Source organism: Sus scrofa, chromosome 14 (assembly GCF_054392235.1).
Source record: "Sus scrofa isolate SSC_HxYL_T2T_F1_AM1 chromosome 14, Sscrofa_HxYL_maternal_Yorkshire_Landrace_v2.0, whole genome shotgun sequence".
In the NCBI taxonomy this organism is placed as follows: Eukaryota; Metazoa; Chordata; class Mammalia; order Artiodactyla; family Suidae; genus Sus; species Sus scrofa.
The window spans coordinates 32,583,632-32,611,175 of record NC_139396.1 but is presented as its reverse complement, the minus strand read 5'-3'; the positions used below and the strand labels follow the sequence as shown (position 1 = coordinate 32,611,175).

At 50.6% G+C, this 27,544-nt stretch overlaps 1 protein-coding gene across 4 annotated transcripts in view; it reads right to left on the bottom strand.

The window, feature by feature from the left end:
- Positions 1 to 4,252: 4,252 nt before the first annotated feature.
- The window catches only part of SCARA3 (scavenger receptor class A member 3), a 35,792-nt gene continuing 12,500 nt past the window's right edge, over positions 4,253 to 27,544 (bottom strand). The window contains exons 2-6 of one of the 4 annotated variants that reach the window (XM_003359041.5): positions 25,568 to 25,666; positions 23,814 to 23,933; positions 19,180 to 19,278; positions 16,908 to 17,951; positions 4,253 to 6,063 (exon numbers count right to left, since the gene is read on the bottom strand). In XM_003359041.5, coding sequence (XP_003359089.2) covers positions 5,612 to 6,063; positions 16,908 to 17,951; positions 19,180 to 19,278; positions 23,814 to 23,933; positions 25,568 to 25,666 — 1,814 coding nt within the window. In that variant the 3' untranslated portion in view covers positions 4,253 to 5,611. Of the gene's footprint in view, positions 6,064 to 10,004; positions 13,149 to 16,094; positions 17,952 to 19,179; positions 19,279 to 23,813; positions 23,934 to 25,567; positions 26,567 to 27,544 lie in introns of those variants that run through there. The other 3 variants (XM_084997757.1, XR_014828420.1, XR_014828421.1) reach the window with 3 other exon arrangements.

Genomic DNA, 27,544 nt, shown 5'->3' with positions numbered 1-27,544 from the left:
AATTGACGGAACACTGTAAACCAGCTAATGGAAAAAATAAAAATCATTTTTAAAATGTGGAAAAAAGAGTTCCCATTGTGGCGCAGTGGAAACAAATCCGACTAGGAACCATGAGGTTGCTGGTTCGATTCCTGGCCTCGCTCAGTGGGTTAAGGATCCAGCGTTGCCGTGAACTGTGGTGTAGGTCGCAGACGCGGCTTGGATCTGGCGTTGCTGTGGCTGTGGTGCAGGCCGGCATCTACAGCTCTGATTGGACCCTTAGCCTGGGAACCTCCATGTGCTGCGGGTGCGCCCTTAAATGACCAAAGACAAAAAAAAAAAAAAAAAAAAAAAAGTGGAAAAAATAGTAAAGAGGTTGATCCAGTGAGTCACAAGCTCATTTCTGGCTCTAACCACACAGGGAATGTGGATGGGAGTGGGCAGGCACTCAGGTTCTGCAGAGGAAAGTGTGACACTGTGATTCAAGAAGCCAGGGTTTGTAGGATAAATACCATCATGACGATGCTTAATATTTATGGCTGGTAACCATTGCTGGGCACTAGGCACTGAATTGTGTCCCTGCAAATCCATATGTTGAGGCCCTAACCCTCAATGTAACTGTTTCTAGAAATAATGGTCTTAAGGGGTAAGGAAGGTTAATTGAGGTCATAAGGGTGGGGCCCTCATCTGGTAGGACAGTGGCCTTCCAAGAAGAGGAAGAGAGCCCTCCCTCTCGGTCTCTATCTCTCTCTCTCTCCCCTTCCTCTACATCTCTCTCTCTGCCACCACGTGAGGGCATGGCAAGGAGGCAGCCATCTGTGAGCCAGGAAGAGCTGGCGCCTTGATCCTGGACTCCCAGCCTCCAGAACGCTGAGAACATAAGTGTCTGTTGTTTGAGATACCCAATCTGCAGGGTTTTGTTATGGCAGCCGGAGCCGATTAATACACTGGGAAATTAGCCAAAAGCATCATCTTACTTAATCCCTTCAGCCACCTCGGTGGGGGTGTGTATGTACAATTATAATCCGTATTTTACAGGGGAGGAAACAGAAGCATGGAGACGTTAAATCACTCAAGACTGACTTTCAGTGGAGATACATCTAAAAATTCAGGAAATTTCCTGGTGGCTCAACAGGTTGAGTTTTTACTGCTGTGGCTCAGGTTTGACCCCTGGCCTGGGAACTTCTGCCTGCTGAGGACACAGCCAAAACTAAATTAAATTAAAATTAAAATTAAAAAAAAAAGTGGTTATCTATGTGGAGTTCCCGTTGTAGCTCAGCCAGTTAAAAACCCGACATAGTGTCCACGAGGACGCAGGTTCGATCCCTGGCCTCGCTTAGTGGGTTAATGATCCGGCATTGCCACGAGCTGCAGTGTAGGTCACAACTGCAGCTCAGATCTGATCCCTGGCCCGGGAACTCCATGTGCCTCGGGACGGTAAACAAAGAAAAAAAGAAAAAACATATCTATGTGACTTTGGGAAGTTAATTAATTGCTCCAAACCTCAGTTTCCCAATCTCTAAAGTAGAAATAATACAATATATATAGATATAGCAGACATAGAGATTATAGATATCTATGTATTACAGTTACAATACAAATTGTAGTGAAGATTAAATGAATTAATATATGTAAGTGCTTAGAATGGTATTCTGTTGTCTAGTAACTCTTCCACTGGTGTTTGCTATCATTATTTGTTGAGGTTATCCTTCTATTCCTATGCTACCAAACATAGAATTTGGGGCCAGCTTTGTTCATAGTCATTCTTGCTCTTGTGCCTCTAATTTTCTTTTTTTACTACATTATCTCTTTCCGTCCACCTTTCCCTCTGTGGTCACAGCCCACTGGATCAGGGTAGAATCCCGACCAATAGGGTAGACTGCCCTCCTAGGGCTGGAAACTAGAAATTGTAGGACTGGGTCCTTTGCTCGCTCTTCCTTCCTTCCTTCCTTCCTTCCTTCCTTCCTTCCTTCCTTCCTTCCTCCCTCTCTCTCTTTCTTTCTTTCTTTCTTTCTTTCTTTCTTTCTTTCTTTCTTTCTTTCTTTCTTTCTTTCTTTCTTTCTTTCTTTCTTTCTTTCCCAGGGCTGCACCCATGGCATATGGAAGTTCCTGGGCTAGGGGTCAAATTGGAGCTGCAGCTACAGGTCTACACCACAGCCCCAGCAAAGCCAGATCCAAGCTGCGTCAGTGCCTACACTCCAGCTTGTGGCAACACTGAATCCTTAACCCATCCCAGCGGTACTCCTGCAGGCCTGCCCTCCAACCCATCCTGGACAATGAGTAGTGAGAGTTTCCTGGGGCCCCAGACTGTGAAAGGACACCACTGAATGGTCCTCGCTGCCTCCTTTAGGCCACCACCCCTGTGCCGCCACCTGGGTGACTTCATCGGCCAGGCTTGCCCCAGGGATCCCTTCCTCTCCAGCCCCTGGCACCCCTCACTGAGTCATCTTTTACTACTGCCTCTCCCCTATGAGAAGTGAATCCCACAGGACAAGGCTCCTTCACCCTGTAACCCCGCAGAACGTAAACGAGTGCCCTGCACATCTCAGATGTCGATGTGGAGCAGGGGCCCCGTGCCATCAGGGGGCGTAAGGAAGTGCTGAGGGTCCCATCAGCCCCAGCCCCATTCTTCCACCTCTCTGCTCACTTCCTCTACCAGACACCCCCTGAGGGTTCAGTTCATGTGCCAGCTGCACTGGGCCATGGGATGCCCGGGTGTCTGGTTAAACATGATTTCCAGGAGTGTCTGTGAAAGTGTTTCTGGGAGAGATGAGCACTTGAAGTGGTGGACGGAGTAAAGGCAACGGTCCCTCACTAGAGCAGATGGACAGCGCCCAGCCTGCTGGGGGCCTGATAGAACCAGCACACGGAGGCAGGGGGCTCTCTCTCTCTCTCCGCCTGACTGCTGGGCTGGGACATTGCTCTTCTGCACTCAGCCTGGGACTCACACTCTTGGCTCTCCTAGTTTTGCAGACCTTTGGACCGGAACTTTGCCATTGGCTCCCTTGGGCTCACAGCTTGCGCAAGGCAGATCCAGTGGCTCCTCAGCCTGCCTCGCTCCCCCTCTCTCTCTCCATACGTATATGCACATATACATATATTCATACGTATCCTGTTGGTTCTGTCTCTCTGGGAAGTTCTAATACACTCCTTTCCCACACCGAACTCCCCTCCAAAAGAATGAAAACGCCAAACAGCACAGGGTCTGCCCTAGACCATGTTTTACTAACCAATGAGGTTACCACGCTACCACAGTCTGAATGTTTGTGTGGCCCCCGCCCCCGCCCCGCCCCCAATTTCTCTGCTGAAACCTAACCCCCAATGTGGTGGGACCAGGAGATGGGGCACTTGGGAGGTCATTAGGTCATGAAGGTGGATGATGCTCTCACCATTACGTTGTTTCTGTGGTTTAGAAGTCAACCAGTCTGAGGTATTCTGTTATCGCAGCCCGAACGGACCAAGACATAAGCCTTAAAAGCCACAGAGGGCAGAGACCCCTCACGCTCTCCTGGTTCACAGGAGAGCCAGCGCCCTTTGTTTCCTGTGGACTCTGGAGGGCCAGGGCCTTTGGGGCAGGTCTGGCTGTGTCTCGTTTTTTGTTTGTTTTTTTTTTTTAAATCTTTGTTAGAGCCACACTCACAGCATATGGAGATTCCCAGGCTAGGGGTCCAACTGGAGCTGTAGCCACTGGCCCACGCCACAGCCACAGCAACACGGGATCCGAGCTGCATCTGCCACCTACACCACAGTTCACGGCAATGCTGGATCCTTAACCCACTGAGCGAGGCCAGGGATCAAACCTGTGTCCTTATGGATACTAGTCAGATTCGTTTCAGCTGAGCCATGATGGGAACTCCCATCTTCTCCTTTCCTATTTTATTTCCCCATCTTAGAGACAAGAGAGGGAAGCAGCAAGTATTGCTCAGGTGTCCTGTCTTATTTTCCAATCTCACTTTAGCCCAGGAGCTCTAGGGCCCAGCTGGAGGTTGGGAAGCTCTCCTTGTTTCCCCTGGGTTCTTGCTCACAGTGGGTCATTCCTGCAAACACCCCTTGGTCCCTGGCCCAGCAGGGCCACTGGGAACTCCCAGCACAGCTCAGTGTTTCTGGAATGAGGGGCTGGGACTTTAGACCCGGACTCCACAGTGGGCCTGAATAAGCCAAGGAACCCTTCATCCACTGGTTCCCCTTCAAAGGCCAGGTGAAGCAGAGCCCCTGAAGGCATCATGCCCCACTCCCCCTTTCAGGCTTTAGAAAAGACCAGGAGACACCTCCCTCCTGGAAACAGCTCTTTACTGAGTGGGCGATACTATGTCACATGATAGCATATGTAGACAAGAGAACTACATGGCGGTGGGGGTGGCAGGGGTGCAAGCCAGTTGCACATCTATTACAAGAAAGGGGGTCGGTAAGGCTTTTGGAACGGGGAAGGGGCTGGTCTCTGGGTCGGGTTGGGGAGGGGGTAGCTGCAGGCCCCCACCCCAGGGGTGGTCATTATCTGTTAGAACACAAAGGAAGAGCAGCCTCGCTGCAAGTTGCCCTGCTGGTGGTTGGGGGGGGGGGAGTCCCCAGTGCTCCTCGCTGCCAGCGTGTGCAGGAAGATGGAGGTGGGTGAGGGGGGACCTCAAAGGGAATCTCTTTGGCTGTGGTCCTTCCTGCTCACCTGGTCGTGCTGCCAGTGCAGAGAGGCCTTGGGCCATTCTGGGTCCGGGTGGGGGAAGGGACAGCTGCCTGTCATCTCCAGGGATTGGCCTCCCCCAGCCACCCCAGAGGGGCCCCCTGGGGTTGGAGCAGGGCCTCTGGTGGAGCAAGAGAGGCAGCTTTGCAGGCGGCCAATGACTGAGCCTTCCAGCTTCCTGGGTGATGGGCTCCCCTTTGGCAGAATGTACCAGGGCCTGGAGAATGTCCTGGTGTGGATAAAACTCTGCTTAAGGCTCCTGAGAGCAATGATGAAGCCAGGAATTTTCTGAAGATGTGGAAAATAAGGCTGAACTCCCGGGGGCGCAGCGCTCAGGGTCCTAGAACAGAGGCCCGGGGTGGAGTTGCTCAGTCCTATGTGAGGCCCTGGAAGCTCCCGGGACTCTGCTCCCTTGGTTACCCGGAGGGGCTTGTGGTTGTCAGATCCACCTTGTCCCTAGAGTTTGAGCTGTGATCTCCCGCCAAGGTTTTCCTGGGTCTTTTGAACCCTTGGGAGCCTCAGGGAATTGCTGGCTGGGATGGGTATGAAGAGGCTGGCAAGACTGGCCTTGGGCACCAATTCAGAGTCAAGACCTTCCCCCTGAGGTAGCCACCTCCCTGGCTGGCTCAGTCACAGGAAAGGGGGCTCTGCCTGCCCTCTCCTCCTGCCCAGGCAGGGACACCCAGTCAGCCACCGGCCAGCAGGGAAATCAATGCGCGCGTGCGTGTGTGTGTGTGTGTGTGTGTGTGCACGTGCATGTGCGTGCACACTGTGTGAGGGGTGCTTTCTATGGCAGTTGCTACTGGGGCTCCCCGAGGTGCAGGAGCAGGCCTAGGGGAACCCCATTGGGGGTCAAAGGACTACAATGTCTGTAGGTGTGGCTTTTTGGGGGGCTCTTGCTCCACCCGAGTGCACACCCTGCATTCTGTGCAGCAGTGTCCAGGACTGGGCCCCTCCTCAGTAGTGGCTCTGGCTTCCTGGTGGACCTGGGGGACCAGGGAGGCCAGGGGGACCCTGGATCCCTGGTTCACCCTTAGGCCCTACAGGTCCCCGCTGGCCTGGTGACCCTGTCTTCCCGGCGATGCCTGGTTTTCCTTGAGGCCCCTCTGGCCCAGGCGACCCTGGGGGCCCCTCAGGCCCTGGGGGCCCCACATCCCCTTTGGGGCCTGGCTGTCCTCTGGGGCCTCCAGTTCCGAAGCTGCCCTTCGAGCCTTTGAGTCCTGGGAAACCTCGCAGGCCCACTGGCCCCCTTTCTCCCACCGGTCCGATATCCCCGGGCTGCCCCTGAGGCCCCTGGGGCCCTGGGGGACCCAAGCTGCCCGGGTCTCCTTTTGGTCCTCTGCTGCCAGTGGGCCCTTTCACGCCCACGTCTCCCTTGAGTCCTCTTGGTCCTGGAGGGCCGGGGGCACCTGGAGTCAGAGAGGGGAGAGGAGAGGTCAGTCTGGGAGGGCAGCTTTCCCAAGGCCAACCTGTGAAGTGGCTGCACGGCAGTGGGTGCCGTCACTCCCCAGGGTTAAAGCCTCAGAGCCCAGATCTGCCCGCTGCAGGCTCAGGGTCACGTTGCTGACCTGCCCCCTGCGAGTCAACTCGGTGACCTGGGACGGGGGCTGGGAATCTCAGCTGCAGGCTGAGCTAACTCACGGAGGCGTTTGGCACGAGGCCTGTGCCTGGTGGACACTCCGTGTTCCAACCTCAGGGCGTGGCCGCAGCTCCACACCTGCCCTCAAGTTGGGGTCTGCAAAAGCTGGAAAAGGTCAAGGCCATCCAGGATCACCGCCTCCACTCACGGTGGTCTTGGCTGTCCTGACTTCCTGCCCCACCCCCATCCCAACCCCAGGTTTTGTTCGTGAGTTTTAGGCACCCGTGACCAGGAGTGGAGTCAGGTGACATGAGGAGAAAGCCAAGAAGTGAAGCATGAGAAACAGATGCCTCCCAGGGTGAGTGAGTGAGTGGGCAAAGCAACCACCCAGATAAAGGGCAGCTCCTCCAGGAAGGCCACCCTGACCAATCCGGCCTCCTCTCTGAGCTCCTGGAGCTACTGCTTTCTGAAGCTACTGCTTTCTGAAGCTTTTAGTTGACATATAGAAAGAGAGGTCGTAGTATAGTGAAAGCAAACACGTGGCACCTATCTGGTGGGCCTCTCTAGACTATGGAGCCCCAGGTAGTGAAGGCCACGGCTCACATTCCCTGCCCTGGGCGTGGAGCCCAGGTACAGGGTAGGGACAGTATCTGCCAGCCGTTCCCTGACACCTTCTGCCCACCTTCCCCACACAGTGGTGATGGGGCCTTCGAGGGCTCGGCTCATGTAGCTTGCCGGCTGCACTGGCTGGGGATGCCGTCATCGGCCTGCTGGGGTGGGGGTGGGGCCAGCTGGCAGCGGAAGTGACCATGTCCTGTCTGCAACGAGCCCCTGACAGGGGCCACCTGCTCCAGCCTGGCAGGACTGGCCGGGGACTGGCAAAGCCACAGTGCCTGTCCTCATGCCACTCTGCCTTTGGCACCTGGACCAGCTGGGGTGGGAAAAACACAGAGCCATTCTCGGTGGAGAGGCCCCTGAAGGCTGTGCAGGTGGACGGGAGTCACAGGGCGTGGAGCCACACTGGGCAAGCCCCTGCACATCTGCGCTTAGTTCATCTACAACACTGAGAGCTGCACTTGACAGTCCTCCAGGGCCAGGTGGCTCCACGAGCACCCTTCCTCCTGCCTCTGTCCCTTCTGCTCCAGGAACAGGGCTCCCAGGACTTGCCCAGGCTCCCCTGTCCTTCTCTCTCTTCCTACAATCTCTTCTCAGGCTTTGGCTGCACCCTCTGCTCCCTGGCCCCTGAGGGCACAGCAGCTGCTTTGAGGATCTCTCAGAGTTTCTATGGCAACAGTGAGGGAGAAAAGATGGAGCGTAAAGGCCTCTCTCCCTCCTCCCCTCTAGCCCCCTCAGGCTCCTCTTTCTGGGGAAGCTCTCGGATGTTTTTTCCTGGATGGGGGAGGCTGGGCACCTACATGCCCAGGGGAAGGTTCGCGCAGAAGCTTGGGTCACACTGTCTCTCCATCCTCGTGGGAGCTGCAGCATGAGTGGAAGGAGGCCTGCCAGGAAAAGGATCACCTCCCTGAACACACCCTCTCCACGGCTGCTGCTGCTGACCCCATCTTGAGAACCCACACGGAGCTTCCAGACATGAGCCGTGAGCACATCAGCGGGGTGGCTTCACCTGGGGCTCCTCGCCTTGGCTGCCCTCGCTGCCACCTTGCGGGGTCAATGTGCCCATGATGGCCCTGCCGTATTCGGCTGGCTTACCCTAACCTCTCTGTGACCTGCCTTTTCTCGGGGATGGCGAGGGGAGCAGTGGACATTTGCCTCCGGAGTCTCCCCTAGGTCCCCAGCACCTCATTTTACAGAGGAGGAATCACGGTGTGGAGAGTAGTGACTTACGGTCGCCAACCAGGAAGGGTGGGGACAGGATGCAAACCTCTGCCCGGGAGGCTCCTGGCCTGTTCCCCAGACCTCCTCCCACTGCCAGGACCTCCCGCCCCAGTGCTGCCCAGGGAAGGGCCGGGTCCCCGGAAGGACTGTCTTCCTCAGGTGAGCCGAGCCTCCGCTTGTCCCTCTGGGCCCAGCCGTGAATCATGTGGGCAGAGAGGGGAGAGCTGGCGGGGCCTGGGTCAGGCCAGGGAGGAACTCAACAACCAAAGATTAGCGGTTGGCACGGGGGGAGGGAAGGCAGACAGAGGCTGACGGGGGGCCTCATGGGACAGGGGACCTGTGCCCCCACCTGTAATAAGATCTTGGTATCAGCAGAGCTAAAGGTTTGTGAGGGAGAGGGTTCAGTGCCACCCTGAGCAGTGGGGACACATTTAAGACAACGGAGGAAAGGTGAGCAGCAGTGGCCAAGGTGCGGAGATGGGAGAGCAAGACAGAGCAGGCGGGCGTCCCAAGGAGGCCCATAATTACTCAGGAAGCTTTGGGCTGTAATTAGGCCATCCTGGCCCATTAGGGGAGAGCCACAACTGACTGCATGTCTGGGACAAGTAGGTGGTCAGCTCCTGGTCTCCGCTGGGAACAGGGAGTGAGTGGGGGGATGAGCAGAAATGCCAAGTCCCTAGGGCACCAACAATGCCCATCCGTGGGTGGAGGAGTGCCAGGGCAGGAGGGCCTGCCATCTATCTCACAGTCTAAAGCAATGGGCCAGCTTACAAAGGCAGAGGGAAACAGAAAGAGAAGGGGTGCCTCTTGGGAGACTGGTACCCCGAGGGAGGGCGTGCTAGTCTGGATTTCTGACACCCAGATCTGGTGTCAACAAATTGGGTGGCTGGGTAAGTCATCTGCCCCTCTTTGGACCACAGATTCCCCTTCGTTCGATGAAACTATCAGCCTGGGTTGGGAACCCTCTATCCTGGCTGTTGTTATCTGAGAAGCACTGAAAACCAGTCAGTGTAGCTATGAGATGCTGCTGTGTAGCACTGGGAACTCTGTTTGATCCCTTATGATGGAGCATAGTAATGTGAGAAAAAAGAATGTATACATGTATGTATAACTGGGTCACCATGCTGTACAGTAGAAAATTGACAGGACACTATAAACCAGCTATAATGGAAAAAATAAAAATCATTATATAAAAATTAAAAAAAAAAAAGGAAACAAGCCAGTGGATTTCCACTCCAGTCTATGACGGATCAGTCTGTAACAGACTATACCTCCCACTGAGAACAACCAGAATCATTGGACAAAATGCCAAGGCATCCTTTTGAAGGCTCTGGAGACAGATCAAGGGCCAGGATCCCAGGGAGCAGGGAGACTCACTGAAGGAAGCCTGACAGTCTCTGCCTCTTTTACTCATAAGGCATTTGTTGACTAGTAATTGCTTTGGGCAGAGTGGCTGAGAAGCTGAGCAGGGCTTTCAGCAGCTTCACTGAGGCTGGAGCTCGGGGCTGCCAAGGTTCAGGGCTGAGATTCAGGAGAAAAGGAGGAAAGGAAACTGTGGACCAGGGGGTGGAGCATCTAGGCAGAGAATTAGGCTCTGTCCATTCAGTCTTGTGGAGCTACCGTGACAATCATTAGAGTTCAAGGCTGACAGGCCATAGGGCTCTACAAACATCCTTCAAGGACTCTGCCCTGGAAGTAAGAATGCATCAGCAATAGGCCAGGTGTTACCCTGAGCTTTCCCTGAAGGCACTAATAGAACTTGGCCTTGTTCACCAACAGAACATGGCATTGCTCTTCTTTTCATGCATCACCTTTGCTACTCAATTGCAAGCACATCTACGAATCCTCCACCGCAGGCATTTTCCTCCCTGCCCCGTCTCCAGGTAGCTCTTCTGCCCTAAACAACAGAATAATGCAACAGTCTCGGCGGGTCCCTTTTTTTTTTTTTTTTTTTTTTTTTTTGTCTTTTTTGCTATTTCTTGGGCCACTCCCTCGGCATATGGAGGTTCCCAGGCTAGGGGTCTAATCGGAGCTGTAGCCACCGGCCTACACCAGAGCCACAGCAACATGGGATCCGAGCTGCATCTGCAACCTACACCACAGCTCACGGCAACGCCGGCTCGTTAACCCACTGAGCAAGGGCAGGGACCAAACCCGCAACGTCATGGTTCCTAGTCGGATTTGTTAACCACTGCGCCACGACGGGAACTCCCCCCTTTTTAACATGTAAACTCCCGGACATTCTATGTGGGAGGAGAATGCAGGCTGGTGCTTAGGGAACGAGTTTACACGTCTGTCCTCATTTTCTACCCCTTGGTCATGCTTTCACAGATGCATTCACGGAGCAAACATTTCCTGAGAACCTTCCAAAGGCCAGGCATTGTGCTGGGCACTGATGAGTAAGCCTAGTGTCAGGTGAATTAGATTCAGAATCATCCCTTCATTAGGACCCCCTTTTATATTTTACCAAAACCCGTCCACACCATTGTTAACACGGATGCAACTATCCATTGGATATATAGTCAGGGCAAGGGTTATATTCTTGTTTGCAGATGAGAAAACCGAATTGAAATAGCCAAGACCCTTGTTCAAGGCTGCTCAGTGAGTAAGCAATGATGCTTTCCCAGTGCCAGTTTCCAAGCAATAGTCTTAGAATAGACACTGTCTAGCACACGCACAGAAATCTGCCTATAGAATAAGAAAGAAACATTCTATAAGAGGCACAAACACTATGGAAGCTTTCAGATGAGCCAGTGGAGACCCAGACTTAATCATGGAGCTGGGGGAGATCTCAGAGAACAGCCGCTCTTATCCATTAATTTACATATGAAACAAAACAAAAACAAAAAACTAGAGGGCTGGAAAGATCACAGGATTCTGCCTAAAGACCCAGAGCAAATTAGAATCCAGGCTCCTTTCCCAGGCAGTTTAAGAGCCCCAGCCCTTCAGTCAGCACTTGGCACCTTCCACACTGGCTGTGGCTATTGCTGTCTGTCTTCCTTTATTCTGGAGAGCAGCGCTGCTCCAGCCCGAGGCAGACCTCATTGCCGGTCCCAGCGCCAGAGCCTCCGAGAGCACCTGCCTGCATGTAAATGAATGAATGACACGTAGGAAGGGATTTTGTCCCTGAAATTTCCTTTCTGAGGTGAGAGATTTTTACCTGTGGTGATTTAACAACCAAGAGGAGCATGGGCCAAACGACATGATTTAAACAAATTTGCAGAGATGGCCCTGAGCGTCAGCACAGGCTGCCTAGGGTAGTTTCTGCAGTCTGCTTCCTTCTGCCACCCACACTTTCCCCCCAACAAGGGACTGACCTCTTTGCCCCCTGGGGGGCAGCTCCGCCCCCCAGCTGACTCTTAAACCCATACCAAAGGTGGGTTGCCTGGCCCACTCTTCAAATTGACTTGAAATGCTCTCTGGCTTCTGCTTATGGGTACCTCATTCTGAAATAAATGCTAACTTTGTCAGCCCAGGCTGCTCTAACAAAGTACTCAGACTAAGGAGGATTAGACAGCTGAAATCTCTTGTCTCCCAATCCCGGAGGCTGGAAGTTTAAAGTCAAGGTGATGGTGGGGTCAGTTCCTTCTGAGGATTATGAGAGAAGGATCTGTTCTAGGCCTTGGCTTGCAGGTGGCCGTCTTCTCCCTGTGTCTCTTTATAATATAGTCCCTTTGTGTGAACATAATGTGATGGTGTCTGGGACGAGATCAGCATCTGAACTGGTGCACCAAATATAGCAAATTGCTCTCCCCTGTGTTAGTGGGCCTCGTCCAATCAGTTGAAGGCCTGAATAGAAAACAAAAAGGCTGAGCCAGAGGGAACTCCTCCTCCCTCCCTGATTTATACTGGACATACTCGCTCTCCTGCCTTCAGATTCAAAGTGAAATTTGAACATCAACTCCTATTGGCTCTTGAGCCTGCCAGCCTTCAGGCTGCAACTACACCATCAGCTCCCCTGGGTCTCAGACCTTTGGACTCAATCTGGAATCAAACCATTGTCTCTTCTGGATCTTCTGCTTTGCTGACTCACCCTGCAGATCCTAGGGCTTGCTGGCTTCTGTATCTGTGTATAACAAATCAATCTCTCTCTCCAGAGCTTCAAATGGACACAGGATAAGTGTATATCCTGTTGGCTGGTTCTGCTTCTCTGGAGACCCCTGACTAATACAGACCTTGGTACCAGGAATGATTCCAGGTGAACAGAATTTTATTTTATTTTTCTTTTTAGGCCCCACCTGTAGCAAATGGAAGTTCCCAGGCTAGGGGAGTTCCAGCTGCTGGCCTATGCCAGAGCCACAGCCACGTGGAATTCCAGCCTTGTCTGCGACCTACACCACAGGTCAGGGCGATGCCAGGTCCTTAACCCACTGACCAAGGCCAGGGACTGAACCTGAATCCTTTTGGACAATGTCAGGTTCTTAACCCACCGAGCCACAACGGGAACTCCATAGGTGAACAGAATTTTAAAGATGAGTTTTCTGAATTGGTCTGGGGTTTCTGGAACTGGCAATCTAATAGGTCTCTATTTACTACTGATAAAAACAGCCTGATTTTCCCTGGCAATAGAGATATGCAAAATTATGGAGACTCCTACGCATAGACCTAGGTAACCATGTATATGAATCTTTCGAACATTTTAGTCAAAAATCACAAGTCTAATGAGATTGGCTGGTTGCTCTTAACAGTACTGGACAAAGTGGGGAAAGAAAAGTATGGGCTCAGAGATTCAGATTCCCAAGGTCAAGTGCCCCATGAATGACCGAAAAACTTCCATATTTGCCCTGAAAGAGACCCTTAGCTCCTGTCGCCTCCCGATTGCTGAAAATGGGACCTGCAGTCTCATCCTGTGACCAGCTGAATTACAACATGAGCTGAGCTCCCAGCCTCCTTCCTGGGGGGTCTACTGCTAAAGAGGGGACATGGACTGGGAAGGAATGGGATCCTGAACATTGGACGGGGGATGTGCGGGAAGACCCTGGTGGAGCCGGCACCATCAAACTGTAAATTCTGGGAGTTCCCATGGCGGCTCAGCGGAAATGAATCTGACTAGTTTCCATGAGGAAGCAGGTTCGACCCCTGGCCTCGCTCAGTGGGTTAAGGATCTGATATTGCCATGAGCTGTGGTGTAGTTGCAGATGCCACTTGGATCTGGCGTTGCTGTGGCTGTGGTGTAGGCCAGCGGCTACGGCTCTGATTCAACCCCTAGCCCCCTCCATATGCTGCAGACACAGCCCTAAAAAGCAAAAAAAAAAAAAAAAAAACCCAAAAACCAACCCTGAATTCTGATGAGTCTTCTCTGCCAGTGGCAGCCGTCCATCTGTCCCCAATAGAAGTGGCCTCTCCATCCCTGTCTGAGGGTGTTAACCCCGTGTTACCTGAGGAAAGGGTATGGGCCTCCCCTGAGGCAGCTGACAAGCAGGACAATGCAGGTTCCCCTCAGGGCCCACCCACCTCCCTCCCCTCTTTGCTTCTAGACCCATCACTGCACTCGAGTTCCAGCAGCCCCCCAAGGTGAGGTACGAAGTGTGACCCACAAGGAGGCACGCTACCGCTACCCTCTCAGTTTTCTAATCCATGCAGCTAGAAATCTGGGCAACGTGGGTGGGATGGGCACTAAGGGTGGGTGGTGAGCGGGGAAGAACATAAAGTGGGTCAGGCAGCCTTTAGAGCTGTGGGATCAAGGCCGCATCTATTGCTATGGAATTACTAAACAAGGATCCGGCCTCTACCATTGTGTCTTGGGGAGGGAGCGAGGGCTCTCACAGTGCATTTCGTTGGGTGGCTGACCGGTGGACCAAAAGGAGATCCATGGTGAGTGGACTAGAATTGCCGGACCCCCTGCGGTTTCATGTAGAGAAAGGGATTCAATGACTCAGGGAGGTTGGACTGTCACAGTAGGTTTGTCATTTGAAAGCTACTCAGTCACCCTGGGAAGGTGAAGACACGCCTTTCACCACGAGTATAAGAAATACGTTTGTGAAGAACATTCCCAGTTCTTCTCTGTGGGCCAGAGCTCACTGTGGGAGCAGTGGTCACAGAATTGGGAAACCTAACCAAAACGACAGTAATTGGATCCGGGCTGGGGCCAAGTGGCGACACTGCAACCCCATAGGAGCACGTGGTCACTGTGATGGACAGCAGGGCCTAAGCAGCCATCAGAATAGCCTGGCTCCCGCAGACTCTGGTGCTGGCCAGCTGATCGTGGCGTTTCTAGAAGTGAAGAAGTAGGAAGCCTACTCATTCTTACTTGTTCTGTGTAAGCAGGAAACTTCTGGGTTGAGTGACCAAAGGTCTAACTTGAGTCATCCAAACAGAAAGTCATGATACCGCAACCAATTTTCAGACTTGAGCCACTTTATAGACTCGGAACCCCATGAATGAAGGGGAATAAAGGGGAGGCCAGTTCCCTTGCATGCTGCCAACAAGATTTATTATTAATCATTCTTCCTTAAAGGTACCTAAGGGGAAGTAGTTTGTTTTTTTCTGATTTAGACACTTACTTTGGATATAGATTTGCCTTCCCTGTATCCCAAAAATCCCATCCATGTACTTGCAGAATGCACTAAACGCCATCATGCTATTCCACACAGCACTGCTTCTAATCAAGGAACTCATTCCACAGCAAATTCAGTGCAACGGTGGGCCCACAGCCATGAAATTCTCTGGGGTTACCATGTTTCCCACCATCTTGAAGAAGCTGCTTGTTAGAGAGGTGGGATGGCCTTTTGACTCAGTTACAGTGCCAGTTATGTGGCAATACCTTCAGGGCTGTATATGCCCTGAATCAGGATCCAAAATATGGTACTGTTTCTCTGACAGCCAGGATGCACGGGTCCAGGGATCAAGAAGGAGAAATGGGAGGGCACTACTCATTAATACCCCTAGTGACCCACTAGCAAAATTTTCACTTCTTGTTCCCACAAACTTATGTTCTGATGGGTTAGCATCTTAGATACAAAAGGATGAATGTTTCCACCAGGAGATACAATTCCATTGAACTGGAAGTTAAGACCAAAGTTGCCTGTTCACTTTGGGCTCCTCGTGCCTCTGTGGCCTCACAGGCAAAGAAGTTGCTGTGCAGACTGACATGATGGATGTCCACTGCCAAGGAGAAATTAGACTTCTCCAATGGAGGCAAGAAGGAGCATGTCTGGAATCCAGATCACTTAGGGCGTCTCTCAGTAATACCATGTCCCGGGATTAAGGTCAACAGAGAATTACAACAACCCCATCCAGGCAGGACTAATGGCCCTCAGGAATGAAGCTTTGGGTCGGTCCCCCCACCAGGTAAAGAAGCACAACCAGCTGAGCTGTTTGCTGAAGGCAAAGGGAATACGGGATGGGTAGTGGAAGAAGATGGTAATGAATACCAGCTATGACCATCTGACCAGTTACACGAATGAGGACTCGTCAAGAGCTGAGTAATTGTCAAGAATATTTCCTCATTGTGTTATGTTGATATATGTGTGTGTGTGTACACATGTATGTATTATACAGAATTTTTGCTTTATTCCCTCTCTTATCACTTTGTCATGTAACAAACAATATAAAATGTATTGACTTTATATCACAGTATTTAAATATTGTTAAATTCGTCTCACAGTATTTCAGTTACCAAGGAGAAGGGTAAACTTCACTACCACTCAAGGACCTTACCTTCTCTTCAGGGGAAGGGGTTAGTGCATTTTTGGTTATACACAAGCTGGATTATGACCTTGTTACTGTCTTCGTTTGGGGATTATGTATGATTTAAGGAGATGTGCATGGCTGCCAAGTTGAAGAGGGATAAGCTTGTGATAGTTTAACCTGATGGGCTACAGGGTACCCAGATACTTGGCCAAACATTACTCTAGGCGTGTCCGTAGGGTTTCTGCGGATGCGATTAACATTTTTTTTTAGGGTTGCACCAGAGGCACATGGAAATTCCCAGGGTAGATGTTGAATCGGAGCTGTAGCTGCTGGCCTATGCCACAGCCACAGCAATGCCAGGTCTAAGCCGAGTCTGCAACATATATATACCACAGCTCATGGCAACGTTGGATCCTTAACCCATTAAGCAAGACCAGGGATCAAACCTGCGTCCTCGTGGATACTAGTCAGGTTCATTACCTCTGAGCCATGACGGCAACTCGGAGATTAACATTTAAATCAGTACTGAGTAAAGCAGACTGCCTTCCTCAATGTGGGTGGGCCTCATTTAATCAGTTGAAGCCTGGCTAGAACTAAGGCTGACCCTCCCCTGAGTAACAGAGCATCCCCTGCCAGACAGCCTTCAAACTGACACATTGTCTGTTCCTGCTCAAAAGCGGCTTCCAGCCTTTGGACTTGAACTAGGACATCAGCCTAGCTGCCCTTGAACTAGTGCAGCTTTTGGACTTGCCAGCCTCCACAATCACACGAGCCAATTCCTCATCTTTCTGTTTCCTCTGTCTCTGGAGAGGCTGGCCTCATGCAGGGGTGAGATGGGAGGAGAGGAGGGCATAGAGGGACAGGCATGTGAGGGGCAGATGGTTGAGGGCACCAACAGGGGGGTGGGAAGGGAGAAAACAAGAGTTTCCAAAGATGATCTCTGCCCATTTCTCTCTGTGGATCCAAGGACAGAGATTCACACATAAAAGCCCACGTTGGTATGTCAGGCAAAGTCGGGAACCCTAACACTTTCCCAAAAGAGCCTGGCAAGTGCGTTAAAGTTGCCAGTCACCCCTGGCATTTGCTGCAGGATCGTATCAGCCTGCTGGGGTGTGTGCCCCAAACCAGGTCCTCCTGTGTCTCGTCGAAAGACCTCCCAGGCCCACTAGGAGCTCCCCGGCAGCGCAATCCAGATCTGGCTCTCACCTCGTAGGATGGTGACATTGCGCAGGATTTCCCCATGCTGCGTGTCCACAGCCTTCATCTCCTCCACGATCATGGACAGGTTGCGGACGTTGAAGTCCAGCCGGGCGCTGAGCAGGCCGAAGCGCTCACGGAGCAGATCGGTGGTGGCCAGCATGAGGGAGACGGACTTGTTCAGGTAGTAGAGCTCCTCGGCGTGGGTGTGGAAGCCCAGCGTGCAGGAGAGCCGCACGTCATCCAGGTACTTGAGCATGCTGTACACGTGGCTGTCCGTGGCATTGATGTTGGTGAAGATGGTACCGATCTCGATCTCGTGGGAAGCCATGCGGCCTTCGAGCGTCTCAAATCTCTCCACCGTGCGGTTCTGGGCATAGCGGGTGTGGTACTGCAAGTCGTGCATGTTCTCCTCGTGATCATCCAGGAAGGAGGAGATGTTATCCAGCTGTAGCTGCAAGCCCATGACCTGCAGCACCAGGTCGTGCATGCTCTCGGCATTCTGGCTGATGCGCTGGGACGACACCCCCAGGGTTGCCTGGATGTTCTTGACGGCTTCTCCCGTCTTGGCTGAGGTGGTGCGCAGGCTGCTGAAGAGCCGCGTGTAGTTCTGCCAGTCGGTGACCATCTTCTGAAGGGTCAGGGTCTCCTCGTCCGTCTTCCGCCGGATCCCATGGATCCACTCAGAAGTCTGCCCCACGGTGAAATTGATCTGGTGCATTGCAGCCTTGACATCGTAGCACTCCTGGGTGAGGTCCTTCAGAGAGAGGTCCAGGCTGGCTGTGGTGGTCTGCCAACCTTTCACCTGGGCCAGGAAGAGCCCCAGAGACTGGTTGACCTGGTGGATGGAGAAAGAACAACTGCCCATCTCCTGGGAGATCTGTCCGCTGGTGGTGGAGAGCAGCTCCTGGGTCTGGGAGGCCTGGTCCAGCTGGACCTCTTGAGCCAGAAGCATCTTCTGAATTCCCTCCAGCTCCTCCTGCAGTTTTCTGATCTCTTGCCCCAACTGCCCAGCCTCATAGCAGAAAGAGCAGTTGTTTGGAGCTTTCAGATCTTCAGGAGAAAGGGACAACATTGTGAATTGCTGAAGGATCACAGGACAAAGCTGGTTTCTTCAAAGTTAATATTTCAGAGCATAATAAATTAGCAAGTGGCTTTCCTATCCCTCTTCCTTCCCTAAGACCTGCTATGAAATCCTTTTTGTCATTTTTTTTTAAATTTTAAATTTTTTTTTTTTCTGGTCTTTTTGTCTTTCTAGGGCCGCACCCGCGGCACATGGAGGTTCCCAGACTAGGGGTCGAATCAGAGCTGTAGCCGCTGGCCTACACCACAGACACAGCAACGCCAGGTCCGAGCTGCATCTGCGACCTACACCACAGCTCACGGCAACCCACTGAGCAAGGCCAGGGATCGAACCTGAAGCCTCATGGTTCCTAGTCGAATTCATTAACCACTGAGCCACAACAGGAACTCCTATGAAATACTTTTTGGAAAAGGCTTACATCTCCATGAAATCGTAGATTTCCCAGGTATCTTTAGTCTGACTTGGAGGATTTATGACATTTTCTCCATCTCATCATCAAATGCTAGAGAATATATTTCTTCATAACTTTTCTCATTGACATTTGATTTTAAAAATCATCTCCCAGTATTTATATATTTGTTATCTTATTTGATTCTCTCACAAGCCTGTGGAGAAGAGGGTACAGGGATTTTCCTGCCTGTGAGGGATAAGAAACGAGGCCCAGGAAGTGACTTGCCCAGTGACACCCAGCTCATGAGTGGCAGAACAGGATTTTCTCTTCCCACCAAGCAGGCCACCTCTGAACCCTTCTACTGTGGCTCCTGTCTCATTCTCAGAACACGAATGCCCCTTGTCAAAGCAGGATATCAGGAGATCGGCAGTGATGAGGAAAGGGCCGACTTGTCAAGAGCATTTGGAAGGTCTCAAGAATAATTTCAGACATGTGAAGATATTTGGAGAGTGGATGGCCTTCGGCTTTTTTCTCCACCTGGAAGCTCTGGTTAGATCTGTAACACACACACCTCCCATCCCCAGCCCCATTCCTGGGCATATCCTAGGGTAACAGCCCTTGTTGGATGGATGGTTCTCCAGCTGCCCAGGGAGGCAGGGAGCTGTGGTGGTCCTTCCCTTGTGCCTAGAAGTCAGGTGAAGGCTGCCCTGCTCTAGGCACTGTGGTCTGGGGGGACCTTCACCCCACCCCGAGTACTACTGGCCTTCCATTGTGATCATTAGCACATCTGGACCCTGGACACTTACCCAGCCCTTGGAGATTTTCCTGCATAGACACAAGCTTCTTGTCATAAATGGCCTGGGCCAAGGAGATGTCTTCTGAGAGGGAGTCCACTTTCCTGAAAACTGCAGGGGGAACACAGATGAGAAACTGAGGCGGGAGGTGTCTTAGATCAGAGAAACAGCAGTTGTTTGTCAAGAAGGTATATTTATCAGCCCCTCTAGAGCCAAAACCACTCATTCATCTTCTATGGGGCTTCTCAATGGTGGTAATGGGAGATATTTCTTATAGCCAGAGTGGGTCCTACATCTATTAAAAGCATATATATGTATACATATATATACATGTATATATATATATATATATATACACACACACACACACATATATATATGTATGTATCTGTATATCTATAGACATAGTTAGATATAATAGTTAGATATAATATCTTCATATATCTCCTTTAAGTGTATATGTGTGGGTATACATTATATATTATAATGTATAAATATAAATTATATATATGTATATATTTTCTATTTATATAAGTTCCATCTCCTTCAGATTTTAAAACTAGGACTTGACTGCAGGATAGAATAGGGGAAAATAAAACAGAAATATAAAAGAAAATAAAAACTATTCCTAATCCTACCACTTAGATATGATGGCCATTAACACTGTTGTGTATCTCTTATAATCTTATTTATTTCTATCATTATATAACTACATAGATATATACTTTTTTAGAAGACAACAATAGAAAATTATGATGTTCTGAAAATCTAGTCTGTTTTCTTTTTATTTTGCTTAATTGGTATCATGTCATGGACATTTTCCCACTGAGGTTTTAAATTCCTTTAAAATCATTGCTTTTGATGTCTGTATCACACTCTATAAAAATGATTCAGCAATTATATAAAAATCTCCTAGGAGTTGCCATCATCATGCAGTGAAAACAACCCCACTAGTATCCATGAGGTTGCAGGCTCGATCCCTGGCCTCACTCAGTGGGTTAAGGATCTGGCATTGCCATGAGCTGTGGTGTAGGTCACAGACGCAGCTCTGATCTGGTGTGGCTGTGGCTGTGGCGTAGGCCGGCAGATGTAGCTCCCATTCAGTGCCTAGCCTGGGAACCTCCATATGCCACTGGTATGGTCCAAAAAGCAAAAAACAAACAAACAAAAAAATCTTCTATTGTTGGGAACTCTTAAGGCACCTCCCCTTTTGAGTCTACAAATGACATGTGATATGTAAATATGAGTAATGCTTGATCCTAGAAATAATCCCTATATATGATGGTTGTGTGTCTATATGGTTATTCTCTTAGGATAAATTCCTAGCAGTAGAATGAATGGGTCAAAGTGTCTTAACATTTTTGAAGTCCTTGATATATGTCAGCAGACTCCCCCTAGGAAAGGTTATACCAGTTTACATGGCATAGGCAGCCTCATTCTCTACTAAGGGGTCAGTGCTGGCACATCTGGGCAGCTATAGGGCCCCTGGCTTCCTCCAACAGGTGCATGGCTGGGCCTGGTAGTGAGAGGAGGGCATAAATTGGACAGAGAGTTGAAAGATGTTTCCTACAGACCCTATGAGGGTCTGTAAGGGAGGGGATGGAATTAGCCCCACCAAGAGAATTGGATAATACAACCTCTAGTCCAGATTTGCCTCAAGTTTATTGGGTGACTTCGAGCAAGCCAATCTTTCAGACTTTCATCCAATCTCTAAGATGAAAGTATGAAGCTAGGTGACTTCTAAGGTTCTCATTAGCTCCAATATTGTATGATTCCAAATTTTTTGGAATCTCTGGGCTCTAATGAACACTGTCCATCTCATAACTGTCATGATTTAATTAGTCACAGTGACATCTTACACCCTGTTGTACTAGATTAGCACTTAATAATTTATGGTATTTATTTATTTATTTATTTTTATTTATTTTTTTTGTCTTTTGTCTTTTTGTTGTTGTTGTTGCTATTTCTTTGGGCCGCTCCCGCGGCATATGGAGGTTCCCAGGCTAGGGGTCGAATCGGAGCTGTAGCCACTGGCCTATGCCAGAGCCACAGCAATGCAGGATCTGAGCCGCATCCGCAACCTACACCACAGCTCATGGCAACGCCGGATCGTTAACCCACTGAGCAAGGGCAGGGACCGAACCTGCAACCTCATGGTTCCTAGTCGGATTCGTTAACCACTGCGCCACAACGGGAACTCCAGTATTTATTATTTCATTGGGTTTCCCACCAATTAAGATCTCCTGTATAGATGGTGGAACAGTGGTGCCGAGAGAATGAATGGCTTGATTCCTATTCTAATGCCTTATAAAGTCTACCTCTAAGCCAACATCCAAGATTTCACACATACAATTTACCTTGTTTATTTCTTCATTGCACATTCCATAATTTGTAACTATAAATAAATTTGGCTCTTTTCCTTACTTTGTAGACCTTATTCTTCTCATCCTTTCAAAATTGTGTTTTATAAGTTATGGTATATACTAAAGAGTGCACATACATAATTTATTTTTTAAAAAGATTTACTTTGAAGATATAAGCCTATCCATATTTTAATTTTCTAATATTTAATGATAAAAACTCTCAAAAAGAATAATCAATAATTTATTATACTGTAAATATCCAGGTATCTACTGCCTAGATTCTATAATTAACATTTTGCTATATTTTATTGAACATTTGTCCATTCCATTTTATTATCTTTTTATCCATCTATCAATCCACCTAATTTTTTCCTTTTTTTTTTTTTTGCTTACTTTTTTTTTTTTCTTTTTCTGCTTTTTAGGGTCACAGGTATGGCATATGGAAGCTCCCAGACTCGGGGTCAAATTGGAGCTGCAGCTGCTGGCCTATACCACAGCCACAGCAATGCTGGGTCCAAGCCAGGTCCATGACCTATACCGTAGCTCAAGGCAATGGCAGATCCTTAACCCACTGAGCAAAGCGTGGGATTGAACGTGCATCCTCATGAATACTAGTCGGGTTCTTAACCTGCTGAGCCATAGAGCCACTGCTTTTGATGGTGAAATGTAATGCATTCATCTCAATGATCCCAATACCCGGCACAGAGTAGGTGCGTGGCTTGTGTTGAATTTAATTAACACCTTTAGGATTGTTGGAAGATAGCCAGAGTGTCTGTTCCAATCACTAAAACGCTAGCCTCTTGCCTTCAAGCCAAGAAAGGCAGTTCCTGAATATCTCTAATGGGGGTGGGGGGTGGCACAAGTGCAGAGTTGGCACCAAGAGGGAGGCATCCCCCGTGCCTCCCTTACTCACCTGAGGCCCAGACTTTATCAGTAATACCTACTCCATTGGAGCAAATAAACCTACTGGCTTTCTTTAATAAAGTTTTTTTTTTTGTCTTTCATCTTTTTAGGGCCGCACTCGTGGTATATAGAGGTTCCCAGGCTAGGGGTCCAATCGGAGCTGTAGCCACCGGCCTACACCACAGCCACAGCAACGCCAGATTCGAGCCGCATCTAAGACCTACACCACAGCTCATAGCAATGCCAGATCCTTAACCCACTGAGTGAGGCCAGGGATCAAACCCGCAACCTCATGATTCCTAGTCGGATTCATTAACCACTGAGTCACGACGGGAACTCCTTGTTTTCACTTTTAAACATAAACTGTTGGCATCCAGAAAGCAGAAGTTATCTGAGCCTGCTGTCGCCTGGTCAGCCACTAGAGTCATACAAACTGTTGAGTGTATGAGAACCACCGAACTTCAGATCCCTGGCCTCATCAGCAGGACTCTGACGTAGGAGGCCTAGGTGAGACCCAGCAATTTGCATTTTAACAAATCCTGGGGGTGACCCTGATGCACGTATATATCCAAACTCTCTTTAAGCCACACAAAGACCACTGAAAAGGCATAGACATTGTCCAGTCCGGTGATCTCCACCCTGGATGTACCCTAGAATTATCTAAAGAGCTTAAATACTGAATTAATTCCACTATCCTGGGTGAGGCCCAGGCATCAGTATTTTTATTTTTTTATTTTTTTTTTGTCTTTTGTCTTTTTAGGGCTGCGCCCATGGCATATAAAGGTTCCCCGGGCCAGGGGTCAAATGGGAGCCGTAGCTGCCGGCCTAAGCCACAGCCACAGCAGTGCAGGATCCAAGCTGCGTCTGCAACCTATATTACAGCTCACAGCAATGCCAGATCCCCAACCCACTGGGCAAGGCCAGGGATCGAACCTGCGTCCTCATGGATGCTAGTCAGATTCATTTCCACTGAGCCACGAGGGGAATTTCCAGTATTTTTTTTATAGCTCCAGTATTTTTTTATGATTCTAAGATGGGGATGAAAATGAGAACCACCTCCTAGTCCTAGCCTCATTAACCAGAAGAAAAACAGAGGTCCTGAGAGGGGAAGTGCCTTGCTCGAGGCCACACAGCTCATTGTGGACCAGGAATTAGGAGCTAGCCTTTGCAACCTGTACCAGGCATTAGGCTTCCCAGCCTAAAAGATGCTGGTTCTGGGCCCCGAGCCACAGAGATCAGGGTTTGTCTTTGTAGGGGGTGTTGGTGGTGGATCGGCCCCCATGGAAAACTCCCCTGTGGCCCTGTGGCCCTGTGGCCCTGTGGAGGGGGGAGGGGTTGTAGAGAGGCCTGGTCTAGTCCAATGCTGCTCTCTGCACTCACCCAGAGAGGCCAGCACGGCCACGGCCACCAGGAGCAGGGCCAGGAAGAGGTAAAGAATCCGCACAGACGTGTGCAAAGACAGGTTCCTCTGGCAGCGGCTGCAGCGGGGCCCCGGCCGGCCTGTGGGGGGACAAAAGGAGGCCAGCAGTGGGGGCTGTGGCTGAAGGGTCAGTTCCGTGCTCCTGCCTTGGGCTATCTCATCACATTTTTTTAATGGTTATTTTTTTCTATTATAGTTGGTTTACAGTGTTCTGTCAATATCTCATCACATTTTGAATCAGCCTCAGGAAGGGAGCTGGTTCAATCCTCAAACTCTACTCATCTCACTGTCTCCTCTCAAAGTCCTAGAACTTTCATTTTTATTTATTTTTTTCTTTTTAGGGCTCCACTTGTGGCATATGGAAGTTCCCAGGCTAGGGGTTAAATTAGAGCTGCAGCTGCCAGTCTATACCACAGCCACAGCAATGCCAGATCCGAGCCACATCTTTGACCTAGGCCGAAGCTTGTGGCAGCACTGGGTCCTTAACCCACTGGTTGAGGCCAAGGATCGAACCCACATCCTCATGGATACTGGTCAGGTTCTTAACCCGCTGAGCCACAATGGGAACTCCCCTAGAGCTTTTAGGAATAGTTGAGACCAGAGTCAGGGTCTTCAAAGAACACCCCTCCCAATGCCATCATTCTCCCCCCAAAACAAGCCATCATTCCCCCTCTATGGCATGGTCATTCAGCCCACGGTGTGGGAAACACCTCTTCCTGAAACGTCAGCCTTACTCATGATCCACAATACAGGGCCACCAGCCTTGTTTCACCAGCGGGTGAACAACTCCTCCCCGTTGGCCTAGGACTTTCCCAGATTTTTGCACCAAAAGTCTCCTGTTACAGGAACGCCTCAGTATAGGGCCAACCGCAATGGTTTGTCAAGACTATCTCAGTTTTAAAACTGAAAGTCCCACACCCCGGGAAAACCCTCAGTCCTGCGCCAACCAGAAGATTGGTCATCAGTCCCCAGATTTTGTAGGTAACTAGCATTTCTCCTGGTAACCAAATGGATAGTTCCAGTCCACCAGCTGGTCCCTGGTAGAGAGGAAGGAGAGGAGCAGAGGTGTTCTTGGCTATTCTGGAGGGTGGCCAATGCCCAGCAGGAAATCAGTCATGTTCTAGGTGTGAAATTCCTAAGGTGGCACATTATGGGTACCAGAATGTAAAAACAAAAACCCTGATACCTGTCCACACCCCAGACCAAAAGAGACGAGAATTAATGAGGGTCGGTCTCAAGCATCCCTGGGTGATTACAATGCATGGCCAAGGTTGAGAGCAGCTGCTTTAAACTACACTAAAACCCACCAAGGACCCCTACTCCAGGTAATAGGAGGCACTCTATTATTCAGGGGGCCCTGGTTGCTCAGATCAACCACATGCAAGCTGGTCCTTGGGCCTGAGAAGGACGGGCCCCCTGGGTAGCATAGCAGGAAGGGGACAGTTGTGGACCAGCTGGAAGACAGGCCTGAGGGGAGATGGCAGAGGTCCCTGAGGGGTCTCAGGAAGAGCCCTGGAAACAGACATCAGATGTGTCCAACTTTGACTTCAACCCAGACTGCATAACCCAGGTCCATGCAACTCTGCCCTTTAACTCTCCCGTGAGCATTGGGGAAGGGACAGCCAGGACTTTGAAGCCATGGGGACAGACAAGCCTCTCCCCAGCCTGGTTTCAGCCCCAGGAGGAGATCAGAGGAGGGTCCCCAAGCCCTTACCCTCCTGCGTGCATGGGAAGGATGGCATGTCCTCATCGTCACCAGCCAGCTCCTCTTCTGTAACACACAACGCATCTCCGTCGCCGGCAGCCGACCTCACTGCGATGAAGCCAGGGGTGTCAGACCCAGGCGGGGTCCCGGAGCCACACCCACCCCTTCTGCAGCTGCTCCATCCATTCACAGGTTCACAGTCCCCAATCCCGGCACCCACCCCCGCCCCCGGGTCCAAGTCAGCCCACCTGTGCTCCAGGTGACCTGAGGGCAAGCAGGTGGAGGTCAAAATCGAGTGGCTGAGGAACTGGGCTATCCCAGCGCCTCTGGGGGAGGAAAGGTTATGATCTTAGCAAACTTGGTGAAGACACACAGGCCAGTCCCTCTGCCTACTCCATCCACACCGACCTCAGACCCCTGAGGCGGAGTAAGAAGAGATAGACCTTGCCTGGTCTGGCCCAGCAGCCCTCCATTCCCTGACACGTGGTAACTGGAGCATGATCCCGCGTCTTCAGGGACAAGGATGAACCTGGCCCTAGCACAGTCTGCACCAAGACTCTGTGTCTAGCCCAGCTGGGGGGCTTGGGAGAGGAGGAATGGGTGGTGTGAGGCTGTGAGATGGGCCTGCCGTGTAGCACAGGGAACTCTTTTCAACATCCGCCAATAAACCCTAATGGAAAAGAATCTGAAAAACAATATATATGTATATATGCATAGTGTATGTATGTGTGTGTGTGTGTGTGTGTGTGTACACATATGAATTACTTTACACCATAAACACAACATTGTTTTTTGTTTGTTAGTTTTTTTTTTTTTTTTTGTCTTTTTAGAGCTGCACTCGCAGCATATGGAAGTTCCTGGGCTAAGGGTCAAAGAGGAGGTGTAGCTGCCAGCCTACACCACAGCCACAGCCACAGCCACGCCAGATCCAAGCTGTGTCTGTGAACTACACCACAGCTCAGGGCAACGCCAGATCCTTAACCCACTGAGCGAGGCCAGGGATCAAACCTGCATCCTCATGGACCCTAATTGGGTTTGTTCCTGCTGAGCCACGACGGGAACTCCAGTATCACGTTGTAAATCAACTCTCCTTTAACAACAGCCCCAAAGAACATTACTTACTAGCACCCAGGCTATGTGATGAAGCTAAGATCTGAACTCAGAAGTCTTTCCCACCACACCCACTACCTCCTTAGAGTCATGAGCAAAGGCTCTACAAATGCTAGGAATCTTTGCTCCTGGGACTGCAAGGCAATGGGATAGACACAAGGGGGGCCAGGCCCAGGGCTGGGCTTGGGATGGAGTCTCAGGGGCTCTGGCAACGACCTGGAAGCAGCCTCATTGCCCAAATGTTGTGCCATGGTGACCAGCATCATCAACACGGGAGTCAAGAGGAAGAGTTTCTGGGCAAGGAACGCTCGGTAGGTGAGGGCAGCCCTGCATGGCTCAGTAGGAGACACACTGTGGGCGACGCCAAATTAGAGACACCGCCATCATGGCCATGAATGCCCTCTGCCTGTTCTCCAGGTCACGGCTTCCGTGTCACTTCCTAGCTGTCCTCCAGCTCCCAGACCGGAGTGAGTTCTTGCTGGTTACATACTTTCCCACGTGCTCTGTATTTTCCCTTTGCGGAACGCGGTATACCTTTTACTATTTATCCAGCAGCTCCCTTCCCCAGTGTTGAAGCTCTGTAGGCGCAGCTGTCGCCACCCTGTTCTCTACTTCATCCAAAGCCTTCTTTCTGCATGGGGGTTGGCACAGGGAAAACTCCACAAACACAACTTCGAATGAATCTCTGAATGATTTGGGGTGATGCTTCCTGGTAGCAGGTCTATACCTGCATGTGGAATTGGGGTGGGGGCTGGTCCAGAGACCAAGGTCAGCCTCCCCCCCCTTAGAGATTCTGAGTTAATCTGGGGGGAGGACGGAAACATGAGCTCTGATATGCTATCCCACTTGATCCCCACAATTAACTGGAGAGATAGC